Raw genomic sequence first — 14,250 nt, forward strand, 5'->3', positions numbered from 1 at the left:
TATTTTTGAGATATTATTTTATGTATCATTGATATGCCGTTCCTCCCATTAACATCATATGTGAATTCTACTTAAACAGCAAATAGGACTTAGTACAAATTTCATTCTAATGGCCTCATCTTCCGTCCTGCCTGAAAATTTTGTGTGTGTGTCCAGTCTGACCAATATGAAAATTCCACTGTGCTTACAAGATGGGGACGTGGCTAACTTCTTCAAAGGCCAACTTTGTTCACGGGTACCTTTGCCGGCTTCTTCAATGACTTGTCTCACAGCTTTCTTTAAACTGTTTGCCCGCAGCATTATTTCCTTTGGCTTGACAGCTTTCTGGGAGGGAGGTTTTGCAGGGTCATCCACGAGCTGTTCTTTGCTTTCACACAAGGATTCTTCGCTAGAAGATTCCACGGTGTCTTCTTCTACGATGAGAGAGTGGATGCCTGGGAGAACGGGGGCAGCCTGGGAATCTGTGTGCAAAGCTTGAAGCAGTTGTTCAAGCTTTTCATTAAGGACCGAACACTAAGAAAACAAAAATACAGCAATGAATCGCCACTGGGTGGAAAAGGAAAAGGACAGTTTGAGCGAACCACTTCTGATTTTAGAGGAAAGATGCCTATATTAATATTTACCAATTAATTGGCTACCCATTATAAAGGATACTTTTAGATAGCTTATAGACTAAGTAATTTATCATTTTTTTTAAAAAGAGCACAATTATGTAAATTTGTATGTGTGCGTCCAGAATATTCCAACTCTACCATCTTTATATAATTATTTTCCCATAAAACAAAAACCTCTATTATCTTTATATAGGTATTTTTCCTTCAAAGAACAAACACTTCACTTCAAAGTGACACATTCCACAAAAAACTTAGGCAAAACTTATATAAAACATTGTGTAAACTTTTTTTTTTAAAGTAATTGACGTAAGGTATTGTTTTGAGCATCATAAACTGCAGATCCGTCTGAGTTCTTGGTAAGCTCTCCTTCAAAGCTTTGGTTGTGAAAGGGGTGAAGGTGCCTACAGGCTTACTGGCTCAAAAAAAGAGCAAAAAGGAAAATGCCCAAGGGTAAAGAAGAAGAAGAAGATGCAGAAAGAAAAACATGCACTCTGCCCTTATTTCTGTCTGCTTCTCTCGAATGAATAAGGGTAAAGAAACACAGAGGGCTGACGCTGATGCTACGAATGTCCTAATACACCTTTGACTGCCACTCTGATTCCTGTCCTTTCCTCCTACAGAAATAGTTAAGAGAAAAAAAAATATGGCTGGAGAGGTCGTCTGTTCTCTGAAGCTCTCCACAGAGAAAAGTAAGAAAAAAAGAGGCTGAAAACATCAAATGTATGTTCATTTCTATTTCCTTTTCCTTTCACTCAATTAAGTCACCATCCATAGCATAAATGAGATCATTCCTTTGCAAGCCCAAGAAAGCCAAACCTTTTATAAGAATGTCTGGTAAAGAACAAATGAAAGTAAAGAGAGTAGCTTTTAAGGTTCTTACTTTAGCCTCCAAAAGCTCATAAGGTGGGGGGCGGGGGAGGCGGGAATCTATAAAGAAAAAGGCAAAGCAAGAAACAGTATCCTGAAAGGGACCAAGGACCATAATGCCTGGGGAACCCGAAGAACCACACTAGGTGGGAGCCTGATGACCAGTTTGCCTGGAAATGGGAGGCCATTCCTCTCCCCATTGGAACACCAGCCACCCAGCATTTTCCCCCATGTGACCCCACTGCTGAGCATCTCTCCTTGGGGATGTCAATCCATGGGAAAAGCAAGTTGGTTTATAAAATTCAGGATTTCAGATAATATTCAGCAATGCAGTTTTCCTACACATTCAAGGGTAACCGTAAAATAGAATATATTTTAATCCCTCACATCTGATTCAAAAGTAGTTTTTCACTTGATTTAAGATGTTTTGGCAAGAAAGGCATTTGATCTATTTAGCTGTGAAACACAGGGCAGTGTTAACCTTGTCAGTAAAAAACTTGTGTGCCCTAAAGGTGACCCGCTTACTTTACTGGCCATGGCATCTGCGGCAACGGTGTTTTCCAACGTTTTTTCATAGGCCTTCTCTACTTTGGCAACAAAGTCCTTTACAGTTTCACAGAGTATCCTTTGAGGAAAAGAAAGTGCAATTCAGTAAACCCCGCGGACTGGTTTGGTTTGATTTACAAATATATTTAAAAAACAAGCACAATTAGGCAAACTGTCAAAGCATAGGTATATATGTACCATTTGTATATAAAACCCACACTTCTATGTGCTGTGTAATACATACTACTAGTAAGTTTCAGACATTCTGAGTGATAAATGGAAATGCACATAAATAAACTCTGCTCTACTGGGTGTGGTGTATAAACAATGAATTCTGAAACACTGAAGAGAAATAAAATAAAATGAAATGAAAAAAAAATCCCCTCTGCTCTGTGTAATTTAACTGATCATCATTTTAAGGTCACAACAAGCCTTTCTCAAATATTTAAAATAAATTCTCGAGGAGAGTATTTGTAAATTTCATTTAAAAAATAAGCAGTGGGGCGCCTGGGTGGCTCAGTGGGTTAAGCCTCTGCCTTCGGTTCAGGTCATGATCTCAGGGTCCTGGGATGGAGGCCCGCATGGAGCTCTCTGCTCAGCAGGGAGCCTGCTTCCCCTCTCTCTATGCCTGCCTGTCTGCCTACTTGTGATCTCTGTCAAATAAATAAATAAAATCTTTTTAAAAAAAGGCATTATGTACAGTTAGCCAACATATAGTATCTCATTGGGTTGTGATGTAGTGTTCAACAATTTCTTAGTTGTGTATTTAACACCTGGTGCTCATTAAGAAAAAATTTTAAAAAATTTAAAAGCCATATATAATATTACTAAAAAAAAAAAAAAAAAAAAAAAAAGCATTATCTCCAGCCTTTTACATATCTTCATAACAGGACTTGCAATGTTAAAAAAACAAAAAAGGATAAATTTGTCACTTAATGTTGTCACTGTCACTCTACTGCTCATGATCCAGGTATCTTGAAAGTGTTACTGTTCCTGAAGAGGAAAGGGATTGTGTAAACAAGCTGCCACTTGAATTGAGTTATATTCTCCGTAAATCCATTTGTTTTTTTCCTTAAGGTAACCAGTATAGTCATATGCAAGTCTAACTTACTTTAGATCTTGTTAGTGTCAACAATATATGATTTTACTTGTTTGTTGCTTTTAATTACATTTGGTTTCTTTGTAATAGAAATAGATCAAAAGAAAAATTATCTGAAACCCTAAACTAACTAAATCTGTCTTTCAAAAGCCTTTGGGACTGGGGTTGGATTACAAACCACCCAACAGAACGGCATGTGACCAGCTTTTTGTAGCAAGGGCTAAGGCTAATAGTGAGTCTGAAAACAAAATCAGATGATTTTAAAATAAAAGTATTTGTCTTTATTATGGATACAGATTGAGAAATTTGAAGGGAAAAAAAAAGCAGATTCCAGCAATTATTTTTTCTACTAAACTTGCAATTTTCTCTGGCATGTGAGGGACATACTGATTATGTTTCCAGATATTTAAGTATTATGACATTAAGCCATTCATTAGGTACAGTACACACACACACACACACACACACACACATGCACACTCTAAACCTTCACATTTATCATCTAAAAAATAAATTATGAATTATTCCTGATAATTTTTGCTTTCTTTGCTATTTTTTGGCAACCATTTCTAGATTTTTACCTGGACAGAAAGTAGTATTTCCTAACCTTCGACCTCTTCGTTGGCTTTTTAAATTTACATTCCTCCAGAGACTCCAGCTTACTATTGGAGATGAAGTCACGTGCTTTACCTCAAGGTTTGTCTTCTTTGTTCATGTATACTACTTTTACAAAACTTCTTGAACTACTAAGGCTGGCTGTCACTAAATTTTTTCTATGAGCTTTACTGAAAGTCTCTCTCAGATGTCCCACCTCTAAGGAGAGGAGACACTGTCCTCCCTCTTTATGTAACCCTAAGATATGTTTTCCTTGCTATTATTATAACGTCTTAACATAATTTTCTCCTGTAAAATTTGTAAAATTGCATATGCCATAACATGACCATAGCTACTTTTTCTGGTATTTTACTAACTCCTAGGGACAGAGCCTGTAGGTCCATCAGCCTAGGAATGAAAGGGGCAACAAAGGTACCATATTGCTCAGACAGATGGAGGCTGAAGAAACAGAGTATGATTCTGTGTTAGAGAAGACTTGCCACGTAAGTTGTGGCAAGGATCAGAAGAAGTGGTTTACCTTAGGATCCAATAAGTTTCAAATTCCAGAAGACGTAAAATATTAAACTCTGGAGAAAAGAACTTTTTACTATACCTAAATAGTGAATGTAGATTTCTTGAAGTTGAGACAAAATGTATACCTAAAAATAGCGTGATTTCAAAGTCATACCACCTGGGAACTTGCAAATTGCAGAAAAACAATTTTAAGATGTATTTGCTATGGTAACATGGAAGATATTCTCCAACTGATACAGTTCTCTATTTTAGTGCATAAAGACATCTGGAAAAGATGTGCTAAAATCAAATAAATGAAAGTGGAATGTGGATTTTCCCACAGGGCTATAAAAATTTTTAATCCTTAATTATATCTTAAATCAACGTTAGCCATAATTTTGACAAGATATTTCCAAGCATTTTATATCTTTAGTTTTGTTCTCTTCCTTCCAAGTTGAGCACAAATATGCAGTTGATACTGCACCAAATATTCTGTTGAAGCTAACAAAAGTCCATATTTAGCAAGCTTGATGATTTCTTCTATCATCGCAATTATATTGTATTCATGAGATCTATACTTTTTATCAATAGCGGCAGTATCTTCATTTATCAGTTTTCCCCCACTTATTTTTTTTTTAAATATTTTATTTATTTGACAGAGAGAAATCACAACTAGGCAGAGAAGCAGGCAGAGAGAGAGGAGGAAGCAGGCTCCCTGCGGAGCAGAGAGCCCGATGTGGGGCTCGATCCCAGGACCCATGGGATCATGACCTGAGCCGAAGGCAGAGGCTTTAACCCACTGAGCCACCCAGGCGCCCCTCCCCCACTTATTTTTTAATATTTTAAAAAATTTAACATTAAATATTATATAATATTATATATTAAATATAAAAATATATTAAATATTAATATTAATTTAAAATTTAATATTAAAATTTAATATTTTAATATTTTTAGGGGCAAATGACAGTAAAATATGCAAACACTACACTAAGAAAAATATGGCAATGGTGCCCAAACAGATGCACATATGGGCAGGCAGGGGTCATCCTATGAGAATCTGAAATAATGTGTAAAAGTTCCAATCAGAAATTTAAGACGATTTACAAGTATCAATGCATAATCTAGAAAAACCCTTAGCTATCTCTATGCTCTGAGGAAACATTCTAACAACTACATATCTTACCTCATCTATTCAGTGAGGAAGGGGGGGAGTTTGCCTAAATTATCTCTATGATAGATACCAACTCTGAAATTCTGTGATCTTATGGCAATAGTTTCAATCTTATTATTTTTTCTGGCCAATAATCCCATTTTCTAAGAAGTTTTGTCTACAGAACAAATTGCATTTACTTAATAACTTTGCTTTGTATTTTTATTAGTAAATGAGACTTATAATTGCTAACTAATGCTTCTGACTCTCAGAAGGTAACTCATGTTACCATGCCAAACTGACAAAATTTCAAAATCAAAGAACTGTTGACATGATATTGGTTAACCCATAGTAACTACATTAGTTAACCTACATATCAGCTATGCTAATGGAATATAGCTTTTCCATCAGTATTTTCAGCATTTCAAAAATAGTTAAAACAGCTTAAGCTACTGAGAAATATCATGTTATCATGCCTTAACAAAAAAATTTTTTAAGCATGGAGAACTATTACAGACTTTACAAGTCTTAAAGGGACATACAACCCAAATGCAATACCTGAACCTTGTTTGGATTTTGACTTGAACAAATCAACTGTTTAAAACAAACTTTGAGATAATTAGGGACAATGGATATGGATGGAGTATACAGATAGTCTTCGAGAATTCCAAATTTTATTAGACTTTTTAACAAGATTATTAGGTATATACACTGAAAACAGAATAAAATGATTTCTGGGGTTTGCTTAGAGATACTATAGCAGAAGAAAGTGGGAGTGGATGACAAAACTTTGATAAATACTGAAGCCATGTGATGGGTATGGTGGAAAACCATTATACCAGTCTCTCTACTTTTATGTATGTTTGAAAGTGTTCGTAACAAAAATTAAACTTAAAAATATACCATATTACTAGTACAAATTTACTACATTTTGTCCTTTCTTCTCTCTTATACCTCTTTATGGCAAATCCCCTAAAATTTTAATCTGGGGTTATAAAGGCAGGACACCTGGGCAGTCTGGGAGCACAGATGAGTGACAAGAGGGGGCCAGGGGTGGAACAGAATCTGTTTCAAGGCAAATGAGCAAGTCAGAGAGAAATCCAAAGCTAAAGCTAATAGTAGAGCCTAGATAAAGAGCCAGGCCAAGGTCAAACAAAAAATTTGAATGTAATTGATTAAAGCATGAGAAGATGATACCATAATTTAATATAGCACTTTGTAATTTATAAACTCTATATTTCATTACTCAACTTAATTCTCCCAACAGTTCCATGAGGGAGAAAGGAAAGGCACGCTTTCCTCTCTTACTCTTGATAAAATGGACACAGGCCACAAAGCTAGCAAATGGCTGAATCTCAGCTAGGACCTCAGAATGACTTCTACTTAGTCCAACGTTGTGATTTACTCCAGTGGTGTTCAAGCTGTTTTCCAGAAATACGTCAAAGATTCTGCAAATACTTGATTCAAATTTCATTTAGAAATGTAGGATATAATTTTTTACATGCTCAAATAATCATTAGAGATATTAGAGACAAATAATATGCCAGCTTCTACTTTAGAATTCACACTTTTTTGGTGCAAATCGTAGACTATATTTGATGCAGCTTTCAATTCTTTCTGTATTTTATTTCAGTTACCTGGCAGTAAGGAAATTGTCTTCAAGAGTCGAAATAAGATACAGAAATAACTACAAGCTGTATCAAATACAAAATTGTAGGTGTCATCTACAATTGTAGCTTAATTTTTCTCACAAATGACTAATAATTTAATACTGCCCAAATTATTAATGACAAAAAAATACAATTTTAATTTTTAAAATATTGCAATTCTACATAAGATCTTATTTCACAAAAGACAATGTTAAAAGTCAATTATCTCTCAATTAAAAATATGTTAGATGTATAGAAGGCAGTAACCAAACACATCAAACACATGAAGGCCAATATTACAGATTCGCTAACATCCAAACTATGAAAGGGGGCCAGATAAAATATTTACTTAACTGCATCAAAGAATAATTCTTTTATAACTTGTTATACTTTTTAAAAGTTTCCATTTCAGCTTTCCATCTTTTCTAGCACGATCTTCTAAATGCCGTATAAAAAAAGCATCTGACTCACAGGGCAAGGGCAGTAAACGCAAATGTCTTCTTTGTAGAAGTAATTTAGGAAGTACCTAAGGAATAACTTGGGTATATAAATTTGGCCCAAGATGAGGAAAACAATAGGGAGTACCGAGGCCTGGGACAAACTGGAGATTTCTACATTTCACCACAAGGCAACACAATTCGTCAGAAAACACCCAAGCAGACAACGGCAACAGAAAACCAGCAGCAGCTCTATGTACGCATCGAACACCATGTCTGCCCCTCCACCTCTCTGGACAACCAGGGTGCACCCCTGCCTTAAGCTGCTCAACTCCTCCTATTGCCCAGCCCTGTTTCCTATTCCTGGGGCTTATGGCATCAAAAGCAATTGTCACGACATTTATACTCTGTCACAAGCAAATCTGTTTATAATGATTTATCTTGTCTTCCCTTGATATACTAAAGTCAGTGTATTTTTGACCCCACAGCTTCCCGAATCCCTCACTCTCTTTCTTTACTTCTTCTTTTTCTCCTCTTTGTGTAGATGAGTAATATTTCCTTGCTAAGCAAGAATTGTAAAGCATGATTTTACCCTTGCTTATCTGTTGAAAATTGCAGTGGGTTTCTCCCTTTCCTCTAGTTGACTTTCTAGGTCTCAGGACATCAGTATAGGATGCTTCAAAATGAAGTTCTAAGTTCCGGGTACACAACATTTGGAATAATAAATCAAGTAGCTCTGGCTCCATGTACAGAATCAGTTTAACTAAAATCTGACAACATTGAATTAAAACATAATTATGTGATTTAAACATGCTGATGTCATCTTGAAAAACTCTTCAATATTTTCCCTTTCCTGATGTAAACAATTCCTAAGGAGTAGTGTTTATGGAAATAATAAATTATAGTGAAATGTGTTTTTCATATTATAATTAATTATAAATGCTTCTTTATTTTACTTATTATTTTTAAATTTTTATTTAAATTCAATTTAGTTAACATATGAATGCTTCTTTAAATAGGAGCTTAGATTAGTTAAACTCTAAACACTACACTATTCTGATAAAAATATTTCAGATTAAGCATCCAAAAAAACCCCTCTAAATATATACTCCACTGCAAACAAGATGGTAAAGTGATTAAAAAAAAAAACCAAAACCAATGCAAGTTTAGTACATCTAACTCTGTAAACTACTTCATGGATTTTGGGGGAGGAAAAAAAATCACAAAAAGTGACATAAATGGTAGGAATGAGCATTTTCACCGTGTAACTGTTTAATGGCTTCAACTTTGTCACTCACTTGGCAGATGATATGACCACAGCATGTTCATCAGAATTTAGAATTTTTGTAAGATGAGCTGCAACGGAGTCCTCATAAATTGTCATCTGAAAACAAAACAAAACAAAACCTACACTGTATTATTGTTTCCGGCATTTATACTGCCCAGTTATTACTGCTTTTTAAACTGGGACCGTTCAGGACACACACGACACAGGGTAATGATTATAACGAAATATATAAAAGAGTCATCATATGAAAGAAATAAAACTTCCTTTTTATAAAAAGCTTTTTGCTTCTGAAATTCCTTAATCTAGAGTCTTCCATAAAATCCATTAAATTAAAAAAAATGTCGAATAGCTTAATAGCTAAAGAACCCATCTGCATCTGCACAAAAAGGCACAAGATGACCAATGAAAAATGGGCAAAAGACTAGAAATTTAAAGAAGAAGATAATACCAACGGGCCACAACCGATGACAGGTGATCAGCCTCATCAGCCATCAGCTTGTGTTTGTGGAAACAAGCACAAGCTGTAACCACAATGGAGTTTCACTGTATCCACCAGAAAAGCTACAGTGAAAGCAAAAACAGTACTACGCCTGGGAAGTGCAAAATCCTAGCGAGGTTCTGGAGCAACAGAACTCTCACTTCACTGCCGGTGGGAGGCAGGGGATGATAAAAACACTCCAGAACACTGCTAAGTGTCTATCAGAGCTGAACACGGGCATACAGCATATGACCCAGCAATTCTATTTCTACATACATATATACCGCTAAGAAACACGATGTATGTTCGCCAGAAGACACGTGCTAGAAAATGTTCACAGCGCATTCCTTCAACAGTAGCATCGATAACAGAATGTAGCATATCTGTGCAATGAGTATCGTGGAGCAATGAGAACGCGTGATTTACAACTATGCCACAAGGTGGATGAATCCCACAGACGTAAAGTTGAATGGAAAGGATTCAGAGAAGGGCTGCTTACAAAAGCATTCCTTTTATAAATACAGAAACAGACAAAAATAATCTGTGCTTTTAGAAGCCGAGAGAGTGGTTCTGTGGGTGGGAGTTGGGGATGGTGAATGGAAGGGGGTTTCAGGGGGCTCGTGGGGTGCAGGTAATGCTGCCTTGTGATCTGGGGGTTGATGACATGGGTCCGTTTGGCTTGTGGAAACTTACCAATAGTATATGTATGATCTGTGCGCTTTTCTGTTTGTATAATTCAATAAGAAGTTTTTTAAAATGCTGAATGCGTTGTCCTACAACCATGTGAATAAATAGATTAGAGAAGGAAGGAATCAAAATGCTCGGGAAGTCCTATGTTCCCTTTTCTGTTTGACTCAAAATTTAATGTTCTGTTTAAAGAACATATCTTCCTAATAAGTAAAAATGTGCACAGTATTTTAACAGCCTCAAGTCAGAGCCTTCCATCAAATGTTTGCTTCAAATATATACCACGTCCTACAGCTCAGAAACTGCCAGTGTAAACCACCCACTCTATTCAAGTTGGCCTCCTGTGCTCTTCTGCCCCACTCAGATGTCCTTTCATTGCTTCTTGCCCATTGGCACCAGTTTATTCTGATTGAAATGAAGATCCAGTGACACCCTCCACCTCCTTAAAGCCTTCCTGACTAGCGTCTTCCCAAAAGATCTCATTCCTGACTTCCATCCAGTTCCACCGGTGGCTAACCAGTATGTCTGTCTTCTGAATTTTGATCTTACTTTCTTCATGGGGAAAGACGGGAGGGAAGGATCCTCAAAGCCTCACACAACATTGTGTTCACTCGTAAATCCATTTCGCTCATTTTCTAGTCTAAACATTAAAAGCTGCCTCTTTACAGTCACGATCAGAAAAATGAAAATTACCTTCTTAGAAAGCAATGAAGGGAAATATTTTTCAAAAAGATTAGTTTTATTTCTTTTCCCTACAGGATACATAGTCATAAAGCCTAAGAAGATAGGGGGAAATATTTTAAACTCTCATTAATTCCATTTGAATGTACATGTAAAAATCCAGCTTTTTGTCCATTAAAAATAACCAAAGGCAAAGAATACAACCTCTCCCAGAGGAAAAATAAATAACCTCTCTGTCCGAAGATATAATCATTGATGTCACTTACTAGGTAGTCACTTAGAGTCAGGGAGTTAAGGTAGTAATGATTATTTTTATTGTGTATCAGGCACTGTGATGAAATATTCTGTATGTATTTATCCCATTAATTGTCCTGTTTTAGGCCAAGGAGTCTTAGGCTCAGGTGAGTTGAGAGATTTGCCCAAGAGCCACAGCTGATGAAGAAAAGACAAACTAAGAGGCCAGGTCTGTGGCTTATCCCATCATACTGCCTCCCCCCACAAGCAAGTCTTAGTCTTTGGTTAACAGTATTTGTCAAATATAAATTTTGTCATTTCTCAAGTGTATCATTATAATAGCCTGGTAGTTGGGATCCCTATGTCTCTCCTCTTCCTTTCAAACCATTCTCCACTTCATGGCACCCTGATTTTTTTTTTTTTTTCTAAAACACAAATCTGAGCACACTATATCTCTCATGTCTGAAGGGATCTCCCCCCCTCTTACATTTCAGATAAAGTCTCAAAAGTCTTCAGCTAACATGCAAGACCTTCCATAATTCCCAGGATTCTCCATGATCCAAATCCTCCTTCTCTCCCTGTCACGTGTTTTGATGCTCTTGCCTTGCACCACCCACTCTAACCCAAAAGTATTCCCTGCAGTGCCCCAAATGTACCAAGGTCCTTACTATGAGGTTCTATGTCATGCTCCTTCTCAATGGCTAATTCCAACTTCTCTTTTTTTGGTGCCAAAAACCCATTCACATACAACCTCCTCTGTAAAGACGTCACTGAGTTTTCCAGATGAAACATCCTCTCTTCTGTGCAACCATTATGCCCTGGAGAGAACTTAAATATAGCTGAACTTATAAATTCTCTTATAGAGAACTTAAATATAGTTCTCCCCTGAGAACTGAGATTCTCCAACTTTCTGGCCTCATTGCATCCTTAATGTCTGAATGATTTTGTCACAGTACCCCAAGGCCAAAAGGAATACCTAACAGTAGTTAAGTACAAACAACTTAATTAGTAGTTATGCCCTAGCAACATAAGAGCCCTTTGAAAGAAATAATAAATATAATTTACAAATAAAGTTATAACATCTTAGCATGCTGTAACCAAACAGCTTAGGAAACAGAAAGAACTGAGGGGAGAGAAGTTTTCAGTAAGAGTAAATTTAAAAACATTCAAAAAAATAGTAACCCAATCAGAAATAATAGGCCAAATATTTGAACAGATATTTCACCAAAGAAGATATATATATGGCAATAAACACATAAAAAGAGGTTCAACATTATTAGTCATTAAGAAAATATAAATTAAAACCACCATAATGAGGTGTCAATATATACCTGTAAGAATGACAAAAAAATTGATAATTAAAGGTGCTGGTTGGAACAAAAGCAGCTAGGATTTTCATACACTGGTGATGGGAATACAAAATGGTACAACCACTTTGAAAAGCAATATGGTAATTTTTACAAAGCTAGAAACATACTTAAGATATGCCTGGGATATCGTATTGCGTGGAGGACTGGGGAGGTTATATGCAAACAGTGAATCTTGGAACACTACATCAAAGACTAATGATGTACTGTATGGTGATTAACATAATAAAAATAATAAAAATAAAAACACCTGTAAAAAAAGAAAAAAAAAGAGTAAATTTAAAAACAAATTAATAGGAAGAATTCCATTCCCAGAGATTTGAAGCCATTCTCTCTCATTTTCAGGGAGTTGGTGAAGAGACAGCAGCTCACACCTTCTTTCTGATGACCTTATCATTAATAAATAAGCTCACTAGACGGTGTGATAGGAGTATACTGGTGTGATAGGGGTATGATACAAAAGAGACAAAAACGATGACTCTTGCCTCAAAAAACTTTTAATCTAATCTGAATGTGATGGGAATTGGGCTTCCAAGAAATACACAAGGCCAGAGGGCTTGGATGACAAGATGCCCATTGTTCCAAAAGCGTTTGGTATTTAGACCAAAAAATGAATTATGAATTGTTTATTAATTGTCCACCTTGTGCCGTCCCAACACCAGATGACAACGCAATGGTGAATGAATTGCCTGGTCTTGACAGTACAATAGCACCAAGATAATGGAAGGGGGCCATTGAACCTGTGAAGCAGGAGAGGGTACTAGGGCTTGGGGGATGAAGGATGGTTTCTTGGAGCAGGTGATACCTGAAGTAAGGACAGGTATGAACTGAGCATGATGTCACTGGGGGGACACATATTCATTCGCAAAGGGATAGAAAAGAAAAGTACATGACGGCAAGGGGATTTCATGTTAAATGTAAGCAACATGTTTCCTAATATTGAGTATTAACAGAACCATTGTTACTGAAAGGAATTATGGAATCCTTGTTTTTTCTAGGTTTAAAAAGTACAACAGCAAACAGAATTACTTAATTATGGCCATCAGGAATTAATAAAACTGTCACAATTCTTTAAGCTCTGTGACTCTATGATGCCAGTGGAATGCTAAGTTAATAAGATAATTAGGAAGTTCAACCACATTTGTGCCCTTTTAAGGAAAACTGGAAAAATAATAATTTCACAATCATGCATAAGGGAATTTAAAATGAATACTTAAAAAAATATAAGCTGGGGAATTAGGTTGAGCCTAAGAAGGAAGGTTCAACTTGCTTTTATTATAGTTTTAAAGGCAAAAAGGACACATGGCCACTAGTTGGAGTGATATGCAACATTCATTTAACTTGTAATCTTAAGGCATGCCATCCCTTGTTATAAATATTTTAACAAAAAAAAAAAAAAAGTAAATTAAGTCTTATTCAAAACCTTTTTATACTAAAAAAAAGATTTTTTTCCATGTAGTTACAACTGTATCTCATATTTAGCGGCTACATATATGTAATAAAAGTAAATTGTTTATCTTTATCATTGTAAAGGTAATAGACCTAGGTCTAGGAAATAGACCTCTCTAAAGTAAATAGAACAAAAGAATTCCCCCTTTTGTCCCTCTGGGGAGAAAATTAATATCATTTACAAAGATACTATTAAGAAAAAAGACTGGTTTCTCTAAGAACAAGTATTATATTTATAGTTGGATAAAATAATACTATAAATAAAAATACTGTTGAAAATAAAGTAGTAAACATATAAATCTTTAATAGGAATTATCTTCGTCAGGACTATAGGTAAGATTATTTTTTCAATTATTTTTGTATTTTCCATATTTTTTAGAAGCAGTTTTTGTTACTTTTAGATAAAAAAAAATGTTCAATTACAACTAGCTTCTTTAAGGAATAGCCCCGTTTCTAGTTATCATTCCTTTCCTTAGTTTTGACATGTTCATAATTTTCTTAATGACAAAACAGAGATTTCAACTGTAAATAAACAGATGAATTTTCCTAGAGGGAAAAATAAGTTATCATAGATCAAACAGCTTGTCAGTCAGA

General features: G+C 35.7%; 1 protein-coding gene across 7 annotated transcripts in view; it reads right to left on the reverse strand.

Moving 5' to 3' along the window:
- DGKH (diacylglycerol kinase eta) overlaps positions 1-14,250 on the reverse strand; it is a 185,904-nt gene that overhangs the window by 36,364 nt on the left and 135,290 nt on the right. For 5 of the 7 annotated variants that reach the window (XM_046028353.1, XM_046028356.1, XM_046028352.1 and 2 more), the window contains 3 exons: positions 8,771-8,856; positions 2,007-2,106; positions 189-513 (listed from right to left, as the gene is read on the reverse strand). In XM_046028353.1, coding sequence (XP_045884309.1) covers positions 189-513; positions 2,007-2,106; positions 8,771-8,856 — 511 coding nt within the window. The remainder of the gene's footprint in view (positions 1-188; positions 514-2,006; positions 2,107-8,770; positions 8,857-14,250) is intronic. The other 2 variants (XM_046028358.1, XM_046028354.1) reach the window with 1 other exon arrangement.

Source organism: Meles meles, chromosome 14 (genome assembly GCF_922984935.1).
Source record: "Meles meles chromosome 14, mMelMel3.1 paternal haplotype, whole genome shotgun sequence".
NCBI classification, from domain to species: domain Eukaryota; kingdom Metazoa; phylum Chordata; class Mammalia; order Carnivora; family Mustelidae; genus Meles; species Meles meles.